Source organism: Salvelinus namaycush, chromosome 37 (assembly GCF_016432855.1).
Source record: "Salvelinus namaycush isolate Seneca chromosome 37, SaNama_1.0, whole genome shotgun sequence".
Classification (NCBI taxonomy): Eukaryota; Metazoa; Chordata; class Actinopteri; order Salmoniformes; family Salmonidae; genus Salvelinus; species Salvelinus namaycush.
Genome location: NC_052343.1, coordinates 3,029,056 through 3,052,940, shown reverse-complemented (window position 1 = coordinate 3,052,940; position 23,885 = coordinate 3,029,056). Strand labels below are relative to the sequence as shown.

Genomic DNA, 23,885 nt, shown 5'->3' with positions numbered 1-23,885 from the left:
GTGTTGAGGTGGTGACCACTTAACCAAGGGCTATAGTGCTATGGCGCGATTGTAATGTAAAGGCAATGTTTCCAAAAAAGTGCATTCATGGTAAACGCTGCATATGTCGGCTCAATCGGAAATTACCTTTCGTTTATTTTATTTTATGGTTTAAGCACCAGTTGGACCTACTTTTGATCATGCAAAGGACCATGACACCTATAGTCCCATTTGCAGCAATGTAGGAAAAACGTAAACTTCCTGCAACTGTATTGCACTTTGTACTGCACTTTGTATTGCATCAGTACTTAATGTAATGTAATTTCTGAAACTTTTTGAATGTAGGCCTACATACAGGTAACTGCCAAAATAATGGAAACACTTGAGTACAGTAAATGAGGGATACAACATATATTGAAAGCAGGTGCTTTCACACAGGTGTGGTTTTTGAGTTAATTAAGCAGTTAGCATCCCATCATGCTTAGGGTCATGCTGGGCAGGCCACTATTTCGGCCATTATTTTGGATATCATGGCTACGCCCCCATAGGATGACAATGCCCCCATCCACAGGTCACTGAATGATTTGATGAGCATGAAAACGATGTAAACCATATGCCATGGTCGTCTCAGTCACCAGGTCTCAACTCAGTTGAATACTTATGGGAGATTCTGGATCGGCGCCTGAGACAGACTTTTCCACCACCATCAACCAAACACCAAATAACGGAATTTTGCGTGGAAGAATGGTGTTGCATCCCTCCAATAGAGTTTCAGACACTTGTAGAATCTATGCCAGGGTGCATTGAAGCTGTTCTGGCTTGTGGTGGCCCAATGCCCTATTAAGACACGTTACTTGGGGCGGAAAGTATCCTAGGGGTTAGAGCGTTGGACTAGAAACCGAAAGGTTGCAAGATCGAATCCCAGAGCTGACAAGGTAAAAATCTGTCGTTCTGCCCCTGAACAAGTCAGTAACCCACTGTTCCTAGGCCGTCATTGAAAATAAGAATTTGTTCAGTTAAATAAAGGTAAAATAAATTAAAATCTTGGTGTTTCCTTTATTTTGGCACTGCATGTATTTTATTGTAGTCTTGTACTTTTATGATGCCTTATCAATTGGCTTAGATTAATAAAGCAGGATTGTGTTGTATTGTTACTTGATCAAATTATTTTAGATTGATCAAAATGTCAGAGGTAATTTCAAAACAGTTAAAAAGAGGCTTCCAAAGAGAACTGCATTTTCTGTTTAATAAAAAACAATATATTTTCTAAATAAATATAGTTAATAGTTACACTAAAAACAAAAAAATATGTTACTATTGTAAAACTGATCATTTTACAGCACCAATAAATATATTAATGTGAAAATATACTAAAAATGTGTCTGTACATGATACAACAAACAAAAAAAGCATTTCTGACACGCAAATACAAATAGAATGTTTCTTTTTTCATCAAAGGGCAGAGAGCATCGTCTCCTAATGCTCCTGGTTAGGCCCCACTAGGCCAAGTCCTGTTCTGGCTAAAGTGGGCTGGCCAGAGTCTCGGTCTCTCAGTGTGGAGTTCTCCCAAGCTGACCAAGGTCAGGGAGACGCCCTCAGTCCTCCTCATGACGTGTCTTCGGGCACTCAAGTGCAAAAAACACATGTCCCGCCTGAAACTGCTACGTTGGCTGTGCATCTTTTCACAAACACATTTGTGGCAGGGTTTGTTTGTAACAAAGTCAAGACACATGCTACCAGCCTCTCTAGCCCAACAAAACATACAGTATCTCATTTTCAGGAATGTTGAAGTTTATCTTTCGCTTCTTTTTTTAAAAGAAATACGTCTACAGATTTCCATGGCCAAACAGATTGGTGATAACATTGCCAGGTGAAGAAGTAAAATCAATATCAACCATAACACTGAATATAAATATATAAATTAAATGCACAGAATACTGAAAATATTCTAGCATTATAAATTAGATGTACTGTACTAGACAAAGGGATATTAGGTAAGTATATACAGATCGCTTTTTTCTTTCTATAACGGACTATGCTTTAATGTGTGTGTGTGCAATTATATCTTTGGAAAACAAATGAAGACAAACAAAGCAAATAGAGATTATCGATTTTGAAAGTGGCGAGTTGAATGCCACTGTTCCTAAGCGGAAGACGGAATCGCGTTCAGTATTGTCTCCATACATACCTACGTTTAATATCCCTTTAGAATTATTCGCACACCGAGTCCTATCTGGTATCAGTAGATACAGCGGTGACAAAAACATAACCCCGTAGAGGAAGTAGTTCTGCTTTCTCACAGTTCTCTAGACCTTCAGAGGTCTGAGGAGAAACATGTTCCCGTTGCACCTCTCAGTGAAGTTATGGTCACGATTTCTCTTCGTTTTTTTTTTATATATAGATATATTTAAGATACTCATATCCACAGCAGACCAACATCCAGTGAAGTGTTACATAAAATAAAATGACAAAAAACTCCCAGTCCTATCCACGCGAAGGCCCAAACACCCTGGCAACTAAACATTTGTCCAATTCACACGCCAGACAGTGGCGCATTCGTTCACTTTATAATGTCTCGTTTTTTTTATAGCAGCAGTACACAATGTCATTTTAGAATATATATATATATTAGAAATACAACGGCATGTTGCCATCTCAGTCTCTCTCCATCGTTCGCTCTTGCTTGTTCTTTCATTGTAATTTTCAGTCCATCCAGGGAATGCGTCCTCAGGTTTCAAAGTGCTGTGCCAAGAAAATATTCCTTCATTTTATTGTCCCCCCTCTCCTCATCTCATCTCCTTGGTTTGTCACATCTGTGGATGACAAGACATGACAGACAGTAGGTTAGAAGATGGGCAACAAATCATCCTCCCAGCAGGGGTGTAGCCTGGAGCCAATCACATCACCCCAAATGTGGAAAACTCCTACAGCCCCTCCCTCTTCCTCCCCTGACCAATTGGAATCATGATGCTGGTCACCCCACTCATGTGTGGCTCTCTAAATCCAGCAAACCGTGTGGGGGGCCCCTAAGGTTCAAAGGTCAGGGATGTATATAGTAGTGTCAAGGGAGGTCACCAACACAAGGCCTTGTGGGAGTTTCACCGGAAGCAGCCAGCTCTCCATTGGGCCACTGACTGTATACAGCCATTATTTGCAACCAATGGAGATGGAGTTTTAATCACCGATTAGTAATTGAGTTTAGGGCTACGCCTCGTAGGAGTTATGAGTAGGACCATTAGAAACGAGCAGCATGGACACCAGCTCTACATTCACTCAATTAAGAGCCTGTTCGTTCACAGTTACGAACCGAGGGAAACACTTTCCCTTTGAGTGTTAGTGTCATGCATGAGTTAGTTCTGTCTTGAGTCCTGTACTGTGCTGACTTATAAACATGTCTGTCTATTTGTGTGATCAAGACTGCTAGAAGTTTAAAAACAACAATGGATGCTAAAATTCCCCTCCTACGCAGGTGGTTATATATATCAGACCCACACTTATCATCCTACTGATCTCCCAACATAGTCTCCTTATCTCTTTCCCATCGCTACATGGATATATATATATATATATCAGTAGGATGATAAGTGTGGGTCTGAATAAATGGGCATTACTACAGACTGACCCAATACGGTACGGACTGTCTCACACACATAAAACCCAACCCCCTACACACATCTTGCTTGGTGCTAGAATTTAGTATATATATATATATATATATATATACTGCATTAATTTAAAGGGAATCTAAAGAGAGAAAGGTGCTGTTTTTTGCGTATTGTCTAGTTTAAGTGTCTGCCATGCAAAGGGAATACACTATACTAGCTAGATAAAATATACTACCTTTACAGAACACACAATAATAGAGTCACAGTTCTAACATCAAGGATGATGTTAAGAAGAGTCTCAGAATATTACGCACGACAACAGACAATACAAAACACGCTTACAAGCAAACAGTCCCACACAATTCTCAAATACAAACAAAAACAGTCTATAAGAAAGCGAGAAGCATGCATTTCTCAGCCGGAGGGAGAAAAGAAAAATCTAGCAAATGACAGAAGTGCAAAAAGGTGGATGGATGTAGATGAACGGAGTATAGATCAAAGTCACGTTGTTTATCAGAATAGTTCGTAAACAAACCTGCAAGCTCTTTCGTTTAACTCAAGTCGTCTGGACTTGCAGTCTAATTGTGTGAATTTGCAGGAGCATTTACAGGTGAGAGGGTCCTGCACAAACAAGCGCTTTCTTCTCTCTGAGCAAGGCTCACAGTGGCTGCAAGGGAAGCAAAAAGGGAGAAAGAGAGAAGTCTAAGCTATAGACCGTATCCAGCAGAAAAAGGGTGCATACAGGCACTCATGCACCATCCCCAAACCCCCCCCCCCCAACACACCAACATTGGACGAACATTTGAGCAACATCAGCTCAATACTTCTGCAGCCGCTGGGTGGTGTGAAGGTTGTTTGAGGTTGTGGGGCATTGTGATCGGGTTAGAAAGAGAGCGCATGTAAAGACTTTTCTACACACACGGGCCTGACCATGCTTGCATACACTCACACACTCTTTTCACCCACTCTTTCATTCATCCTCTATAAATGGTATGACAAGCATATGTGTGTTTGGGTCAATGAGATCAACATTGAATGAGAAAATGTGCACCATATACACAAAACAGGTGCACGTGATAAGGGAAAGGCCACGGCGTAAACACAGAACACATAGCATTCGCTTCCCAATCCACTCAGTGACATGCTCACAAGGGAGCAGCCATCTTTAAAAACCCATCTCTCCCAAAATCTGCCTATATTTCCCACTACAATTACCCTACAGACATGCTCACATGAGCGCCACAACTTAAATGGGATGTTAGGATGACATTAGGATGATGGTTTGGGGCTGAGCAAGCGCAGGCTCAAGCACAATGTAAGGATGATAAAATACAGATCAAAGACAGATCTAATCGTATTAATTTCACTAGCCCAGTTTAAAGTCAAAGTAGATGCCGTCGCTGGTGCTTAAAGATGCAGTGTCTTTTACGGAGGTGAACATGTGAGATCGGGGGGGCACACACCACAGACAAAACAAGGGCAGAGATAGGGGGAGAGCTGCGACGCACCGGACGAGATGAAGCTACGCTTCGTCTCAGACGACGCAGTTGGCCGTATTTCTACGAGCTATGCGAGGTCAGATCACGTCTGGGTCATGTTCTAGGCCTTTCCGTCTAAAAGCAGGAACAAAGCAACCTACAGCAGCCCTTTTCGGTGTACCACTCAAGGCTACAGTAACTCTAACCAAACAAACTGAGCCAAGCCTGTCTACTTAAAGTAACCAAACCAATTGGCACTGTAGTGGTAGAGATTTAAGACAACAGTGTTGGTCCATCCACCTATCTGCTAAAACAAAAAGGCAACGGCGAAACAGAGCAAACTCCTAGCAGCATGTGGACTCAACATGGAATCGACTCTGCTGCCATGGATTAGTGAGGGGCTGGTAAAGAGCCATGCTTCATTCTGACATCGTCATTACCCGACAGTCGTCACTCACGTCAACTTCACGTCACTGCCCTCGCCATGGACTTAAGTGGCGTGTACGCCAGACCAAAAAAAAAAGAATATTTCTTAAAAAAAAAAAAAATGGAGCCTCCTCATTGCCAAACTAAGAGGTTTGCATTTTACAAGATAAAAACAAGGTCCTCCAAAATCAAACCAACCATCAAGAGAGACATAGTGCCCATTTGCAGACACGCCACAGGCGAGGCCTCAGACCTCATCGTGCCAGTGTCTCTCTCTTTCTTTCTCTTTTGGTCATTGCCCCTGGAATATAGAGAACAGGGCAAAAGAGAAGACACCTAAGTGAAGGCAGGGACACTCATACAGAGTTCAATCAATAGAGGTCAGGCCAAAGAGGAGACAAATCAATCAAGTCGGGCATCTCCCTTCTAATATAGTCTCCTAATAAGCGGTGGGATCGATCCCTTTTTGAACGTGTGTGTGTGTGTCTCAATGTAAATGCGTGCGTCTATGCATATCAAGGGCTCTATTTTCGGCTGGCGTTAAGGCGGTGCTCATGTGAAATGCACGTTAGTTTGCAATTTCGTCACATAAAAAAAAAAATTGCGCAGACATTTTCCGGCCCTAACGCCAAGTTCGGTAATTTACCCGTCTTATATCAGCACGCTTGCACTCAGATGGGAAGGGTGGAAATATTTTAGGCGTGTTCTTAAAAACATGATCCAAAGTGATAATTTCAGACAGCGCTGGTAGGGATATTTAAGACCAACCAAAAGCTGGTTTTAGTGGTAAAAACAGTTGGTTATGGCATGAATGTTGACAGCGGAAACTCAGCCTATACAGCCGTGAAGCACACACGCATGGAACAATAGTAGCCTAATGTGCTTTTGGTACCTGTATACTTTGTATATAGAAACATAAACTCCCATTTTGTATTTGTATTTCTTATGGATCCCCATTAGCTGCTGTTTTGGCAGGTCCTCACCAGACATCACGGGCAACAACTTTGCCTATGGGCACAAACCCACCGTCGCTGGACCAGACAGGACTGGCAAAAAGTGCTCTTCACTGATGAGTCGCAGTTTTGTCTCACCAGAGGTAATTGTCGGATGAGTGTTACACCGAGGCCTGTACTCTGGAGCGGGATCGATTTGGAGGTGGAGGGTCCGTCATGGTCCGGGGCGGTGTGTCACAGCATCATCGGACTGAGCTTGTTGTCATTGCAGGCAATCTCAACGCTGTGCCTTACAGGGAAGACATCCTCCTCCCTCATGTGATACCCTTCCTGAAGGCTTATCCTGACATGACCCTCCAGCACTACAATGCCACCAGCCATACTACTCGTTCTGTGTGTGATTTCCTGCATGACAGGAATGTCAGTGTTCTGCCATGGCCAGCGAAGAGCCCAGATCTCAATCCCATTGAGCACATCTGGGACCTGTTGGATCGGAGGGTGAGGGCTAGGGCCATTCACCCCAGAAATGTCTGGGAACTTGCATGTGCTTGGTGGAAGAGTGGGGTAACATCTCACAGCAAGAACTGGCAAATCTGGTGCAGTCCATGAGGGGATGCACTGCAGTACTTAATGCAGCTGGTGGCCACACCATACTGACTGTTACTTTTGATTTTGACCCCCTCCTTTATTCAGGGACACATCATTCCATTTCTGTTAGTTACATGTTTGTGGAACTTGTTCAGTTTATGTCTCAGTTGTTGAATCTTGTTATGTTCATACAAATATTTACACATGCTAAGTTTATTTTCAGCAAACGCAGTTGACAGTGAGAGGTCGTTTCTTTTTTTGCTGAGTTTAGTACTGTGTGCCTCCCATAGTCTGTCTTGGACTTGGGGACTGTGAAGAGACCTCTTGTGGCATGTCTTGTGGGGTATGCATGGGTGTCCAAGCTGTGTGCCAGTAGTTTAGACAGACAGCTCGGTGCATTCAACATGTCGTAAATAAAAGTAGTGATGAAGTCAATCTATCCTCCATTTTGAGCCAGGAGAGATTGACATGCATATTATTATTATTAGCTCTCTGTGTACATCCAAGGGCCAGCCGTGCTCCCCTGTTCTGAACCAATTGCAATTTTCCTAAGTCCTTTTTTGTGGCACCTGACCACACGACTGAACAGTAGTCAAGGTGCGACAAAACTAGGGCCTGTAAGACCTGCCATGTTGATAGTGTTGTTAAGAAGGCAGAGCATTGCTTTATTACAGACAGACTTCTCCCCATCTTAGCTACTACTGCATCAGTATGTTTTGACCATGACAGATTACAATCTAGTGTTACTCCAAGCAGTTTAGTCATCTCAACTTGCTCAATTTCCACATGATTTATTACAACATTTAGTTGAGGTTCAGGGTTTAGTGAGTGTTTTGTCCAAATACAATGCTTTTTCTATTAGAAATATTTATTCCTTGCTACTCACTCTGAAACTAACTGCAGCTCTTTGTTGAGTGTTGCAGTCATTTCAGTCACTGTAGTAGCTGACGTGTATAGTGCTAAGTCATCCGCATACATAGACTCAAAGTATAGCCTCCCCTCCTCTCAATGAAGGCTTTTTTACCCAAGACTGTCGATACAGGGTTTGGCTCTTGAGACCGCTTGGAAATAAATCTTAAATCACCAAAGCTTTATTTAAATATAACGGTTGAGAGGAGTAAAACAGTGAGCTGACGTTCCCTTTTTATCTATAATAATACAATCTCCACCCGGCACAGCCAGAAGAGGACTAGCCACCCCTCATAGCCTGGTTCCTCTCTAGGTTTCTTCCTAGGTTCTGGCCTTTCTAGGGAGTTTTTCCTAGCCACCGTGCTTCTACATCTGCATTGTTTGCTGTTTGGGGTTTTAGGCTGGGTTTCTGTACAGCACTTTGAGATATCAGCTGATGTACGAAGGGCTTTATAAATAAATTTGATCTATGCATTGTAGGTAGGCCCACATTATTTTAGTCATGCAGTCCCATTTTGGATGTGTGTAAACCCCCCCTCGATGATGTAAGCTACGTGTCATGCCCATCATGAAATGAAAGATGAGAACCTCGTTGAATTCCGGTGAACCTCGTATTTAGAAGTTATCTGTAACAATTGCCTGTTTTCCGTTTCCTATGTTCAAAACCCAACCCCTCCCTTAGGCCTACTATAACAAAGGCTGGTTCAACAGCAATGCGCTTCTTTTTATCATGCCAATTTGATGATATCATTACATGTTACAATTATTTATTGTTGTTGTTAAAATAAAATAAAAAGATTGCTTGTTTTTCTTTTAATGTTATTACAACCAATCTTATTAGAATGATTCACCCTCCTGGTTTTATTTGTTTTGTTTAGAATTTGATTAGAACTATTCGTTCTCTTTGTAGGCCTTATCAATCATGAATTTAATATTGCTTATTGACAATGTTTGTCATGTCTGTGCTCAGCTATAATGCAATTTACAGTAGGCCTAGCCCCTATCCTATATGGGAATGCTATTCAAGCCTTGCAATTACTTAGAACAATGTGGACTGCAAATGGGTTAAAGTTAACGTATTTAGCAAAGATAGGTCTTCATTTTGTTACTTCGTGTCTGTAAGCCATTTAAAGAAATATATAACGGACTCACATTGGAATTGGCGTTTATTCCAAGTCGATACATAAAAATACTGTAAATACACAACTTGAAGCAGCAACACATTTCGCCATGGAGCACGTTCTGATAGGCCAGTGAGGGGCCAAGCCTCGACACCCACAACTAGTCTATTCATCAACACCCAGCCCTTTCGCGCCGACACCGTCAAATGCGCAGATAATTGTAACAGTGAAAAAAACTAAAATATTTCTGACACACCCGTGAACCTACGTCGCTACCGCCTTCCCTTAGATTTACGATTGAGTTAGGTGTGTTAAAACAGAGCCCCAAGTGTTGGTCGAGAGTATTATGTACAGTGTGCATTTCAGTGAAAGACTGAGGGTGTGTCTGAGCTCATGAATGGGCAGTCTTTTTCCTGCACCCTACCCTGGCCTGGCTGGGGTGAGCTGTCTGCCTACGTGCTGCGTGACAGGCAGAGGTGTGTGTGGCACAACGCGAGGACAAGGCTCAGCCCCATGACAAACGGATTTGATTTAGCCCTAACATGATCCCCATCTCTCCTCCACTGATCCACGGGGCATTAACCCTGCGTGGTTCTTATCCAATTAAAACGAGGGACGTCCTCTGACGTGCCAGCTGCAGCTGAGGTGGCTAAAGACATATACACACACACACACCCTTGCATCAACACTGACAGTCATTCGGTTTCGCTCCCTCCACACTGCCTGCAACGAACCACGTCCACTGCGTCGCCGTCTCCAGGCTCATCCACTATTTACAACTCTAAAAATAAAAATGGTTCAACTGAATGACACCTGTTGCAATGATTACACTGTGGAAGTAGCCACGAGGGCCGAGGGTCAGGCTCGAGCAACTGGAGCTAAGAAGAAGACTGCTGGACAGCCCGGCCAGTCGCGGGTGGTCTGGCGCTAGCTAACGACCTCAACCCGACTGTTACGGCCGCACAGTAAAGCACTAAACCGGCTGCCATAAAACGAACAGAGCCTGTCAGGAAGACAAACCCCGTTAAAAAAAAAAATCCATTCTCTTATCAGCACCAGCAAAGATAGAGGAGAGAGGCTGTTTTTTTCCCATAAGGTGTGCTGCTAGTCCTCTAACTCCCACAAGGCGTGAAGGGAACACAGAGAACTAGGCCTCTGCCTCCCCTCCATCGCTATGTAAAAAAGAGAGAGACAGGGCTATGTGGTGCGGTGTAGGAGCCTATGAGGTGCTGATAATCCCAATCACTAGTAGAGAAGGCACCCTAACACTTCCTCTCACCACCCTTCCAAATGATCGACTCAATCCTATCAGCAGGAGTAGGGCAGCTGCTGACTTCTCAGTGCAGCAGGGGTAAAAGATACTGCAGCTTCACCGTTACTATTAGCATTAGCGTTAGTGCTAACCCACATGGTCGCTGGTACCACAGTGTCCAGCTGGCTGCTTCTCATCTGCATGTACAGTGGCCAAACAACATGAGGAATACTGAATACTTGGTTCGCGAGGATTAGGCCCCCAGCCCTCTGTGTTAAGTTAAAACGTCTGTGGGAAAGGGATGATGATTGGTTGGGAAACTGGTCAATCAATATATTGAGATATTTTGGGGCTGGCAGACAGAGCTGTTTCGACCGTTTGAATATCAGAGTGGGAGCCAAACTGAACACAGAAAGCTCCCTCCCCTCATCCCACAAATAACTCAATAACAAGGCAAAGCGTGTACTTACTTCTCTTTCTTTGCTTTAACTTCTGGCTTTGGTCTGAAATTAAGAGGAAAATAGAGAACAAAACATTTAGTTTTAGATTTAGCTTTTTATTAAAGGCCCAGTGCAGTCAAAAACATGATTTCCTATGTTTTATATATATTTCCACACTATGACGTTAGAATAATACTTTAAAATTGTGATAATTATGATAATGCCATTTTAGTGTAAGAGCTATTTGAAAAGACCGACTGAAATGTCAGCCTGTTTTGGTGGGATGGAGTTTTGGCCTAAATAATTAGTTAATAGACCAATAAGAAAGATATTCCCAAATCTCTCTGCCAATAACAGCTAGTTTTCAGTTTAACATTTTAATTGAAAACAATCACAGTAAGGTACTTAATTGTTACCCAGAAATGATTTGATATTGAGATAAAAACAGCTGCATTGGACCTTTAACCAGTAAGCAAAAAAACTTTGAAGCCTGAAATCATTATAGGCCTGAGAAAAGTTCTTACCTGCATTCACACTTTCGATGTTCTGTGAAACTTAACAGAAAATGATGTTGCGATACTCTCTGTTTCACTTGTATTACCTGTAGAGAAACATAAGACATTAAACATTCAAATTCACATTGAAAAAGGGTTTGTAGTCTCTTACTTGGGTCAATCCCCCCCGCCCAAACCAAAGTCCTCTGCCGCAACATCACTACCTCAGAGATTCTTAGTGAGTGATTGCTCTGACCATTGACAAAGTGGTCACAGTCTGGCCACTAGCTAACCGGTCGGTGAAGACAGGGCGACACCATAGCCAGGCATGCGCTGTATCACATTCCTATAGCTTATTCCTCTCCACCCTAGGCTCATGCCAACAGTAAGTCCTGACTCCTGACCATGGCCAAGAGAGACTTCAACCTCATAAACAGGGGCATAAACAGGGTGTGCAAGGGTAAACAAAATAGCTGACATGCCAGGCCCCTGCTGCTTCACTTTTTCCATGGGACAGAGAGAGACGCAAAGCGAGCGAGAGCGAGAGAGACAGAGAGAACCCGTGAGAAAAGGAATGGAAGAGAGAAAGGACACCGAGAGATATGGAAGAGAGAGGGGGTTATAAGTGATATGAGAGAGATGGAATGAGAGAGAGAGGGGAGAACAAATCCCCTGTTCACCGGTCCCGGCGAGAGTTGGAGTTGGCGCTTACCTCCATGGTAACGTTTTTTGTTTCCGTGGGGACACACTCGAGCGCCTCGTCGTTGCAGCATCCGGCGCAGCGCATGAGCACCACGCACGAGGGGATGTAGGTGTGCTCAATCTCATCTGGATACTCCTGGAAGATGTCCACCAGCATCTCCCGTGTCCGACACATGCTCTTGTTATACACGTCCATGAACGGGACCACTGCAGGAGGAAGAGCAGAGGGAGAACATCAGTACTGCTTCCTTCTCAGCCTCACTGTGCCGTAGATAACTGTTAGTAACATTGAGATTCCTTGAGAAGACGGTAACATCAGTGGCAACCCTACCACAAAACTGCTATACAACAGCACATCCATCCTCTCCACTTAGTAAAACTCTCCAATGCATTCCCTTTCATCCTCCTTTCCTCACTCATTCCTCAGTTGTGTCCCTTTTTCTCCTTTATCCTAACTCTCCATGCCTCGTCTACTTCCTAGAATCCCCCATCTGCTCTGGTTCCATTTGGCAGTGGAAGAGAGTACTTGTGTGCCTTTGTGGTCGTCAAAAGGTACAGGCATTCGTTTCCTGAGTGGTTCCCATTGCTAAAGCCAGCTGAGCAGATGAACAAAGCCACATATATATTATTTCAGATGTAACAAAGCAGACTATTGTGCTGACAAGGATCTTAATGTCCCCCAGCAAAATAATGTCAAACCTGCTCATGTGCTCACAGCTGTCTAAAGCCCAGAACACATTCAAACCCACACACAAGGACAATTACAACACATCCACACGTTTAAGCTACACGATCTAAACTCGCTCACACATGCCATATACAGTTGAAGTAAAAAGAAAAACCCTTGAATGAGTAGGTTTGTCCAAACTTTTGACTGGTACTATATATACAGTTGAAGTCGGAAGTTTACATACACCTTAGCCAAATGCATTTAAACTCAGTTTTTCACAATTCCTGACATTTAATCCTAGTAAAAATTCCTGGTCTTAGGTCAGTTAGGATCACCACTTTATTTTAAGAACGTGAAATGTCAGAATAATAGTAGAGAGAATGATTTATTTCAGCTTTTATTTCTTTCATCACATTCCCAGTGGGTCAGAAGTTTACATACACTCAATTGGTATTTGGTAGCATTGCCTTTAAATTGTTTAACTTGGGTCAAACATTTCGGGTAGCCTTCCACAAGCTTCCCACAATAAGTTTGGTGAATTGTGGCTCATTCCTCCTGACAGAGCTGGTGTAACTGAGTCAGCTTTGTAGGTCTCCTTGCTCACACACGCTTTTCAGTTCAGCCCACAAATGTTCTATAGGATTGAGGTCAGGGCTTTGTGATGGCCACTCCAATATCTTGACTTTGTTGTCCTTAAGCCATTTTGCCATAACTTTGGAAGTATGCTTGGGGTCATTGTCCATTTGGAAGACCCATTTGTGACCAAGCTGATGTCTTGAGATGTTGCTTCAATATATCCACATACTTTTCCATCCTCATGATGCCATCTATTTCGTGAAGTGCACCAGTCCCTCCTGCAGCAAAGCACCCCAACAACATGATACTGCCACTCCCGTGCTTCACGGTTGGGATGGTGTTCTTCAGCTTGCAAGACTCCCCCTTTTTCCTCCAAACATAACGATGGTCATTATGGCCAAACAGTTCTATTTTTGTTACATGAGATCAGAAGACATTTCTCAGAAAAATACAATTGTTGTCCCCATGTGCAATTGCAAACCATAGTGTGGCTTTTTTATGGCGGTTCTGGAGCAGTGGCTTCTTCCTTGCTGAGCGGCATTTCAGGTTATGTCGATATAGGACTCGCTTTACTGTGGATATAGATACTTTTGTACCTGTTTCCTCCAGCATCTTCACAAGGTCCTTTGCTGTTGTTCTGGGATTGATTTGAACTTTTCGCACCAAAGCACGTTCATCTCTAGGAGACAGAACGCGTCTCCTTCCTGAGCGGTATGACAGCCGCGTCGTCCCATGGTGTTTATACTTGCATACTATTGTTTGTACAGATAAACGTGGTACCTTCAGCCGTTTGGAAATTGCTCCCAAGGTGAACCAGACTTGTGGAGGTCTACAATTTCTATTCTGAGGTCTTGGCTGATTTCTTTTGATTTTCCCATGATGTCAAGCAAAGAGGCACTGAGTTTGAAGGTAGGCCTTGAAATACATACACAGGTACACCTTCAACTGACTCAAATGATGTCAATTAGCCTATCAGAAGCTTCTAAAGCCATGACATCATTTTCTGGAATTTTCCAAGCTGTTTAAAGGCACAGTCAACTTAGTGTATGTAAACTTCTGACCCACTGGAATTGTGATACAGTGAATTATGAAATAATCTGTCTGTAAACAATTGTTGGAAAAATTACTTGTGTCATGCACAAAGTATATGTCCTAACTGACTTGCCAAAACTATAGTTTGTTAACTAGAAATTTTTGGAGTGGTTGAAAAACTAGTTTTAATGACTCCAACCTAAGTGTATGTAAACTTCCAACTTCAACTGTACATACAACCCACAATTCCTCAGATGCTGACTAACCCTACCCATCTCCATCCCAGAATAATCCCCCCACGCTCCATCCTATGGACTGGTTTCCCAGCGACACCGTCCCCCTCCCGACCCCCAGGTCATCCGAGCAGCCCATGACCTCAGGCTGTGCGGTGCCAGGGTTCACCTCTGACATGTGACCCCCGGCAGCCCACCCCTTAATCAGTCGGCCTGGTCAGTTGCCACCTAATGCTACAACAACATCCTGAGACACCACTGCCTGCCTGCCGTAGCTGGATCTGTTACTCCTTCCTAAACCATGCACTGCTGCTGCTAGCCCATGGATGACCTGCCTTGTCAGCAGATGCAGTGTCCATACCTCCCTTTATCCCTCCCAGCACCTGCTCTCAGAGGAGAAGCCCTGGCCAGGCCAGCCTGTAGGGAGAGAAAGGCTGTCAGTCTGTCTCGATGCCATAGACAGGAGTGTCTCCGTCTACAGCCCAAGGTCACCAGCCCAAAACGTCTCCCTATGCTGTTCTGGCTCTGCGGAGCCCCACAGTCTCTCTCTGCACAGCTGCTGCTTCACACTCTGTCTAGCAGAGTTCTAGTACCTAGGCAACATTTGTTTTAGTGTGATTGTGTGTGTGTGTGTGTGTGTGTGTAATGAAGGTCAGAAGCCGCTAACAGGTGTCAGAGAAAAGGAAGGGAGTCGCTGCCCTTGTGCTGTGAATAACAACCACAATTCAATTCCTGTGTTTTCTCTGCTGATGACCAGTCCCTGATGTATGACAGTGAGTAACCTGTCTGTGTCCACTATTGACCAACATGGCTAACCTTGAACACAGCTAACAAGTGAAACACACTCTGTCGCTGTCAATAAACAAACATAACCATGCGTACAGCCTTGGACCGAGACTGACATGCTTTGTCCAATAAAAATGATACAATCTGACCATATGTTTGCCATGTGACCAAATCACAAGAGGAAGAAAAAGGCAAAAATAAAACATGAATTCAGCAGTGGCCTTGAATTCATTCAGTAATCTTGTCTGTTAACATATACCAGACTATTTAGATCAGACACACTTTGATGGTAATTCCAAAGTCCCAAGTAAAGCCTTTTCCTCAGGGACTCACTACTAAGACTTCAATATAGCACTATATGATACCCATCTTCTCTCACTGATAGAGAGGGAGCATTGCTACAATGTAAAGATGTTGTTACGACAATAGCCATGTGCAATAGCCAATTTGTCAAAAACTTATTTTCATTGAAGGCCTAAACTTGAAAAGGTATTTTCTGTGAAAATTCCGATTCAGAATATGTACACTAGGTGGCTATTTACACATCAAATCCCCCAATAAGGGTAAAACACAGAAGAAACTTCTACAATATTGCACTTGTAATACATTTGTACATTCAACACTTACCATCATTTTCACTCTTCTCCCCGTCCTTGGGTATGTGGGCTGTCTGTAGAAAAGAACAGGTAAGCCCATTAGAGCAAGCTTGACGTCTTAGCCTATGTCATACACATTTTTTATATGGTAGGCTATGCATCACGTTGTAAAAAAGCAATGCAGTTTTGCCTCCCTGAATTATGTATACATCATTTCCATAATGTAACTGCATGCACAATCATTTTTGGTATGTCCGTAAGCCATTAGCTTATTATACAGCAAGACTCCAATACATTCCCCCTTTATTATGACAGCTAGCCGACTTCATTGAATATTTCCCCCGCCTATGGGCAAGTGCAGAGGGAAAATGGCATCACAGCAGTGCTTCAGTCACGTTATCACCGGAACCTAGACTGTTGCAATAGCTCTTCAATATTGCGTGAGAAAGAAGCCTATGTAATTGTATAGCTGAAAGAGTGAGATGGATTGCCCATTGTTAGCGTTTACAGGTTGTACAGAGTATCGTAAACATTTTAGTAATATTTTTGTATTAACAAGGCCTAAGTTTAATATAAACGGGCTATTATTAGCCTTAAGTAGGGAGTGAAATACACGTTGACACTTCATACCTTCTGCGACCCAGCTAGGCTATTCGGTTCGGGGCCAACAGGTTTGCACTCTCCTTGCGCTCTCAATAGACAGGACGTCTGGACTTTGCTTTTCATTACAGTAGACTAGCCTACAAACGAGAGCAAATACATTGCCGATATTGGAATCAACCCACTGGACACACACATCAATTCAACCTCTATTACACGTTGGTTCAATGGAAACAACGTTGGTTCAACCAGTGTGTGGCCAGTGGGAATAGTGACGTTGTGTTGTCGTGATTTTATTCAATAGGAATCCAATTGAATTAAATCACGACAATAGTGATTTTGGATTATGTTAGTGTAATGAGGCAACTCATTTCACTTTTACGTCACTCAAAATTCCGATTTTGCCTAGCCTACTATTTCGTTGACATTAATGCCGGGTGCATTGTGCATTTTCAAAAGTTATAATAATAATAATAATACAAATAATAGCCTAATTATAATAGAAAATACAGCGTTAATTGGATAGGCTCATGACACTTTTTCCCAAAAGGACCAAAATGTATGTCAAACGTCAGGATTAACCATTCAAAGGTGACATAAAATCTGTAAATCCTAGGCCTAATGAGAGAAAGTGAATTCATTGTAAGTGGCCTACACACCTAGCAGCAAGTGACGAGGTTGTGCGATAAGGGCGATCACCTCATTAATGAAACATGAACAGCATTGTATTCCTAATTCAAACGCATCTGATCCCCCCTCCGATTTAAATATAATTCTCACCTTAACTGCATAAAAATGAAGCTGAAGCAGCGCTGCAAATAATAATTGTACAAAACTGCCAATGTTCATGATTGTAATTCCGAGGGTGAGTGGTACAGTTGTACAAAAATTTCAGGTGTCGTTTGGATCAGACACAATAATAAAGAAAAAACACACAAAAAAAAAAATTCTAAAATTTCTTGATAACTTGGTTATAGTAAAATCAAATCCATCCAAACATAGCAGACGTGCCACCTGAGAGGAATCCTTTTTCTTTTTTTTTGTATTGCAACCGCCTCTAAGGAATCTCAGAGAATAGCCCCAAAGAATGGTAACATCCAAAATGCGTCGGTCATCCGGAGACTCTTCCAAGATTTCTATTCTACATCCACATTAGAAACCCCATAATGGACTGAACATCTCCGTCCTATTATCTGCTCACCAGGATGAAAACTTTCACCAACTTCTGAAAGCAACTTAACGCAATGCCTCCACTGTGTGAAAGTGGCGGATGAGTTATAACAACATCGACCACAGTAGTGAGTGTGAGCGTTTGCCTATGCAAAGTGATCCGTTAGCAATCCTCCTTGAAACGCACTGAAACGGTCTCCCCTTTCCTTTGTATTTTACTATGACTTTGGGTTTGGACGTCCAGGCGCAGAATAGGGAGATCTTGTCATACACCTCTGTTTCTCGCTCGTGTAGCGCGTTTACTGTTCTCTGATCGTCAGCTATTGCGTTTAGCAATCGGACGTGTCGACTGTAGGACGATGTTTGCGCTCATTGGCTAGATCACCAATGTGGGCGTTACTGGTTGGTGGCGAGGGGTGGCGGGCGCGCTCCCATAAAATATTTAACAGTGATGTTCACATTCTGCGATTTGGTGCTTTAGTCAGAATTTTGATGATAAATATAATACATGACACGTTTAAAATGGTAAGTATTAAATGGCCAATAGTTAGTTGTGTTGTTGGTGCATTTAATGGTCTCTTGTTGCCTTTTTTTTTGCAGCTTTTGAATCATTCATCATTGTGATAGCCATTTACCATTTTGTGGAAATATTAGAATTGACATACAAAAACCTTTGGTTGAAAAATAAGAAGTATGTTAAAGTATTGGCGGCAAGAGTTACCATAAACAATGTGAAAATACCCAATTAGAAGCAGGCCAGGCCTATACTATTGCAGGAATCGCTTTTGCACCTAAAGTTAACATCCATCGCTTGGAGGTGGTGGTGCACACATGTGTTTAGTTGATCAGTTAAACAGAGATTGTAACCTATATTGGACATTAGAGATGCCTGGATCTCTAAAAGGATACAGAGTACAGTAAGTGAGGATGTTCAGGTGTGAAAGAGTGGAGAGGGACTTGCAATGGCCTGGGCTGTATAGTGTTTTGCTTTTGTTGTACCACACACATGACGCTGAGTTCAGGAATCATCATTATCATAGCACTTTCTAGGTGCTGAAAGTTGCAAGAAATGATCCTTATTAGAAAGTAAGTCAAACTTTAGAAAATGATATGTTCCCAAGTGAGAATGACACTTGTGTTCAGGTGAGCTTTAGGAAGCTCTTAGCTAGGCATGGCTGAGCCAACACAATCAACTGAAACATGTCCGATTCTTGACCTGCGTGGACATATTGTTTGATATTGGAGGTTTTGTTTCAGCATTTAAGCATTTCAAAAGCACAATTGTTTTTGGTATTCATCCTGTTTCATCTGTCATGCAAATCAGAAGAGAACAAGTCATACATATTCGATAATTGATCTTTATGCGTAGGGAAGATGAATGCCTGCTACATATTTGTTACACAAGGAATTAATTTAATAGGGGGACTGCATGCGTCTGTTGGGATTTGATATCTCACACACACACACACACACACACACACACACACACACACACACACACACACACACACACACACACACACACACACACACACACACACACACACACACACACACACACAGAGAACCTCCATCCTCTCTCGCTTCAGTTCTCGCACACACAGTCCCGCATCTCCCCAATACTGCCCCTCAAAACATACTCTCACTAAGACACAGTCAATTTCAAAATACGCACATAATATCCATATCCTCTAAATCCCATCTCCCCTGCACCAACTCCATCCCTTTGTGGCCCAGTAGCAGCGTGCATGTTCCCCATTCACTATAACATTGTACCAGTATTCCGCCATCACAGCGATGGGTCACTGCTCTCGCTCTCGAACACTGCTTTAGTGGAGGCACTCCACATAGTTTCCATAGTTTCCATGGTTTCTGACCTCTCCAATCCCTCACCTCACTCGTTGTTGTCTTTTCTCCTTTCTTTCTCACGTAAGACAGGATCCATAGCGAGGACAGCCCCAGGGCTGAGGACCTTGTTGTGTTGATTAGCTTCCTGAGGCTTCTAAAGGACAGTCAATATCGAGTTAATGAGAGTATAGCAACTCTGTCCACATACCCATACACAAAGCAAAGTGTTTCCCCTATATGGATACGTTTGTAGTGTTTTAAAAGTAACCTTTAAAAAATATAATATTTAGATTTGTGGAGACAGAACGAATAGACGTAATAGTATATTTCCAACTATGGAAAAGTACAGTTATTCAAAGTATGACTGACATTCAAATGACTATTGCAGAGCATAGAAAGGTTTCGTGACCAATGGTTAATGAGCGAAGGGTGAGGCGAATGGAAATACTCCACATGCATACCATTTACAAACACTCACACACAGATTTACCCATGAAGCATGGGTTTAGATATATCCTGTAGGATATGTAATCGATATAAAAGGGTGTATCTGGCACCATAGCATATTGCATTCATTCTAATATACATATTCTTGACATGTCTGCTTTCCCTCAAATATTCCTCTTTATTTCCTGTGAATGGGAGTTGTCATTATATGTGCTTGTCTGTGATGGTTACATGTGAATTTGGTCTGGATAGGCTATATTACTTGTCACCCAAATAGAATCCCAATAAAAGTGAAGTTTTATTTACTCTTCTATGGGATGATTATGGTTTGACCGGCAAGTCACAGGTGCCAATGTTTTTTTCACCCTCTGTTCATTGAACTGATACTGTTAACCTGTAGAGGACACTGTGGAGTCATTTGACTCCTCATTTATCAGTGAAATAATATGATTTTACAGCAGACAACAACATATTTGCTCTCAAAACGTGTCAATAGCAAGAAAAGGTGCATTTCGCTCTGTTCACATGCTTGGGAGTAATTATTTGCAAGAAGTCACCCCTTGTTCTCGCTTGCACGCTCTCTCTCGCTCTCTCTCTCGCGCTCTCTCTCTCTCGCTCTCCTCTCTCATGTCCATTTCAAACTCAATGCTCTCTGTAAGCACACTGTATCATCAGCATTATAGCCCCATATCATATATGCTTAATCCACTATACGATTAGATGTTACACTTGCTGAGGGAATCTATAAAAAGTAACTTTCTATATGTCTTTGACAAGGAATCTGAGCCTTGAATATGTGTGGGCACATATTGTCCCATCTTACATGTCTTGTCTAACGATCTCAGACCTGTTTGTCAAGGTCCCTTCTCCCCTTTTATTTTCTGCCATGGTTATAAGTCTGTTGCTCTTTTTATTATGTATTTGAGAGATTCGATCATCTATGAATTTGTATGAGAGTAAGACACTGATAAACTCATGTTTATGCTTATAGAAATCATAATGTATAAGTAGTTTGGGTGTTAGGATGATATTAAAATGTTTTCTCCCCCCACCCAATGAATTGCATCAAAACCTCACCCTGCCAAACTTTGTGAGCCTGAAGGTCAAAGCTGAACCACTTCACCACTCGAGGCCATAACCTCTGTCCTTAATCCTGAGAGCCGGTCGGAGGCCTACAAGACCTGTCACATGCTTTCTGCAAAAAATATTTAGTCTGAACCCAACATCCAGCGGAGTCACAATGATAACATGTGCATCCACAGATCAAAACTAGGGCTGGGAAACCCATCACACCACGAGTGCAGGGGAAGGAGGAGAAGCGAGGGAGAGAGTAGAGAAATGAGGCATAGGGAGTACCTCTTTGCTGTGATGTAACCTAAGCCGGAGGACGGAGAGGACTCGTCGTGTCCACAGAGCGTCACTCCTTTTGTTTGCGGAGCTTTGACTTTTAATTGAAAGATAACAAGCAGGTGCATCTGCCTCCATAAGAGCCTCCCTGCTTTGTGCTGATTCGACAAAATATCCTCAGTGTTTTGGGCCAAGAAACCTAATGAGCTCTCTTCCTGTCCCTTCAGCGGTAACACCCACACCAAACATGCACACACAGAGGCGCATGTTTGTGTGTACAGTTCAATTCTGTCTGCTGGTTAAACACACATGCTTCCTGATTAGTTTACATTTCACAGCAGGAGGGGGATATTCAGCATTTAGACCTCAGAGTCATCAGAGACTCAAGCAAGCAGAACAGTGAATACTCCCTACCCAAGATATGTCAATCAGGCAATGTCCATTGAGGAAAAATTCACAAAATGAACACTTGTAAAAAATGTAATCTACCCCACCTTCACCTTTTGTATAACTACTAAACGCTATTATCAGGATTTGAACACCACAATGGCCACTTACATTTTTCAAAGTCCTCAGCTCTTACATACAATTATTATCCAATAAGCTGCTCCAGCATAGTCCTTTCTCATTGTCAATAAACCAAGTCTTTATTAATACGTATTACCCATGACTGATCTTCATGTACAGTAGGGTCTCACACATCAAAACAGTCAGCTTGACTACCTGTCCTTTGGTTTAAAATCCATTCACTCTCAGTTTGAAAACATGGGCCTAAAAGGAATATTAAGGACAAATATGTGAATTGTCCAGACACGGCAGATGTTATGTCCCACATTATTTAATCAGTGGCAATTAGATTATACTACGGACGAAAAGGCACGCTGGCAGAGCATGCCAAATTTAACTCATTCATACATATCAGATCATACTGTACGGACAGAGATCTCATGTAACCTCTGCTAGATAACTGTCCATTGCAACTTGATCTCACAAGAAACAGTAACATTGTCCAAATCGCAACAGCCCGAGAAACTGTTACACTCACGATTTGTAAAACCAGTAGTATTTACACGAATGCGCGAGTGGTTAGGACGAAGTTAAGTTTAGGCATGCTAGCATGCGGTTAAGTTTATACACTACTGCAAGTAGCCTATACGCAGCCAAGACAGAAAGATAAACATGGTCAGAGACCAACTAAGGCAGCACTGCCTCCTCAAGAGTCTCAGCCTGCCTGGCAGGGCTGGTCTAACAAAGCCAAAGCCCCTGGATGGGTGGAATTTCTCAAAGCTGCTAATGAGGACCTTGATGACCTCGTACCTAGCCGGTGGGAATTCCAGTGGGGTGCCTTCACCCAGGTAGCGGCAGTGCTGGCAACACTAGCTGCAGTAACCCATGGGGAGAGGCTCACACTCGAACAATCAGAGAGGGGGCAAATTATTGTGGCCCTGGTGGCATAAAATAATTAAAAGTTCTGACTGCACAGAGATGCTTGGGGAAATGGTCACAGCGGGGGACCAGCATGTGTGTGTTTCAGGGTAGGGGGATGTATCTGAGCTCCATTAGCTAGGACTTGACATTGGTTAATCAAATCTCCCCATTCTTGCAAAACTGTTGCATGCCTTCTCAAACAGCTACAACTGTATATGCATATCAAGTCTTCTCTTGAGTTTGTATGTGTGTGTGTGTGTGTGTGTGTGTGTGTGTGTGTGTGTGTGTGTGTGTGTGTGTGTATCCCACATCTGTTGCTATGGGGTAATGATGTTAGGATCAATACAGGATGAATCACAATAATTCTTTGCAAAAATAATAATTGCTTGACAAATGTATTTTTTGTAATGCCAATCCTGGTTATAGGTGACAATCCTTCCAATGAACATCTTACATTATTATGTGTATTATTTGTTAATTGTGGAAATAAATTAAGATATGCAAGCCTTTTTTTTATATATACAGTACCTGTCAATTTTGGACAGACCTACTCACTCAAGGGTTTTTCTTTATTTTTACTATTTTCTACATTGTAGAATAATAATGAAGACATCAAAACTATGAAATAACACATATGGAATCATGTAGTAACCAAAAAATTGTTAAACAAATCCAAATATATTATATAGTTTTGATTCTTCAAAGTAGCCACCCTTTGCATTGAATATAGTTTTGTACACTCTTGGCATTCTGTCAACCAGCTTCATGAGGAATGATTTTCCAAAAGTCTTGAAGGAGTTCCCACATATGCTGAGCACTTGTTGGCTGCTTTTCCTTCACTCTGTGGTCCAACTCATCCCAAACCATCTCAATTGGGTTGAGGTCAGGTGATTGTGGATTGTGGTCAGGTGATCTGATGCAGCACTCCATCACTCTCCATCTTGGTCAAATTGCCCTTACACAGCCTGGAGGTGTGTTGGGTCATTGTCCTGTTGAAAAACAAATGATAATCCCACTAAGCGCAAACCAGATGGGATGGCGTATCGCTGCAGAATGCTGTGGTAGCCATGCTGGTTAAGTGTGACAGTGTTACCAGCAAAGCACCCCCACACCTCCTACTCCATGTTTCATGGTGGGAACCACAGGTGCGGAGACCATCCGTTCACCTACTCTGCGTCTACAAAGACTTGGCGGTTGGAAACAAA

General features: G+C 42.6%; 1 protein-coding gene across 3 annotated transcripts; it reads right to left on the bottom strand.

The window, feature by feature from the left end:
• Nucleotides 1-1,205: 1,205 nt before the first annotated feature.
• Nucleotides 1,206-17,930, bottom strand: LOC120030848 (vascular endothelial growth factor A-A-like). 3 transcript variants are annotated; one of them, XM_038976328.1, is made up of 8 exons: nt 17,221-17,930; nt 16,471-16,580; nt 15,872-15,914; nt 11,958-12,154; nt 11,276-11,352; nt 10,782-10,814; nt 4,120-4,251; nt 1,206-2,792 (listed from the first exon to the last, which is right to left on the bottom strand). In XM_038976328.1, exons 2-8 carry the CDS (start codon nt 16,564-16,566, stop codon nt 2,771-2,773), a joined length of 600 nt encoding a protein of 199 aa, XP_038832256.1. In that variant the 5' UTR covers nt 16,567-16,580; nt 17,221-17,930; the 3' UTR covers nt 1,206-2,770. The 3 variants fall into 3 exon arrangements, with proteins under 3 accessions (XP_038832256.1, XP_038832257.1, XP_038832258.1); XM_038976329.1 differs by lacking the exon at nt 16,471-16,580; XM_038976330.1 differs by lacking the exons at nt 4,120-4,251; nt 16,471-16,580.
• Between the last annotated feature and the right edge of the window lie 5,955 nt (nt 17,931-23,885).

What these genes read in the sequence shown, in the direction of transcription:
- LOC120030848 (XM_038976328.1), bottom strand. Translation starts at nt 16,566, where the DNA reads ATGAAAAGCAAAGTCCAGACGTCCTGTCTATTGAGAGCGCAAGGAGAG. An exon ending in GGAGAAGAGTGAAAATGATG is followed by an intron (nt 12,155 to 15,871) that starts GTAAGTGTTGAA and finishes TTCCTCCTGCAG; the next exon opens with TGGTCCCGTTCATGGACGTG. An exon ending in GTTAAAGCAAAGAAAGAGAA is followed by an intron (nt 4,252 to 10,781) that starts GTAAGTACACGC and finishes CTTCCCTTGCAG; the next exon opens with CCACTGTGAGCCTTGCTCAG.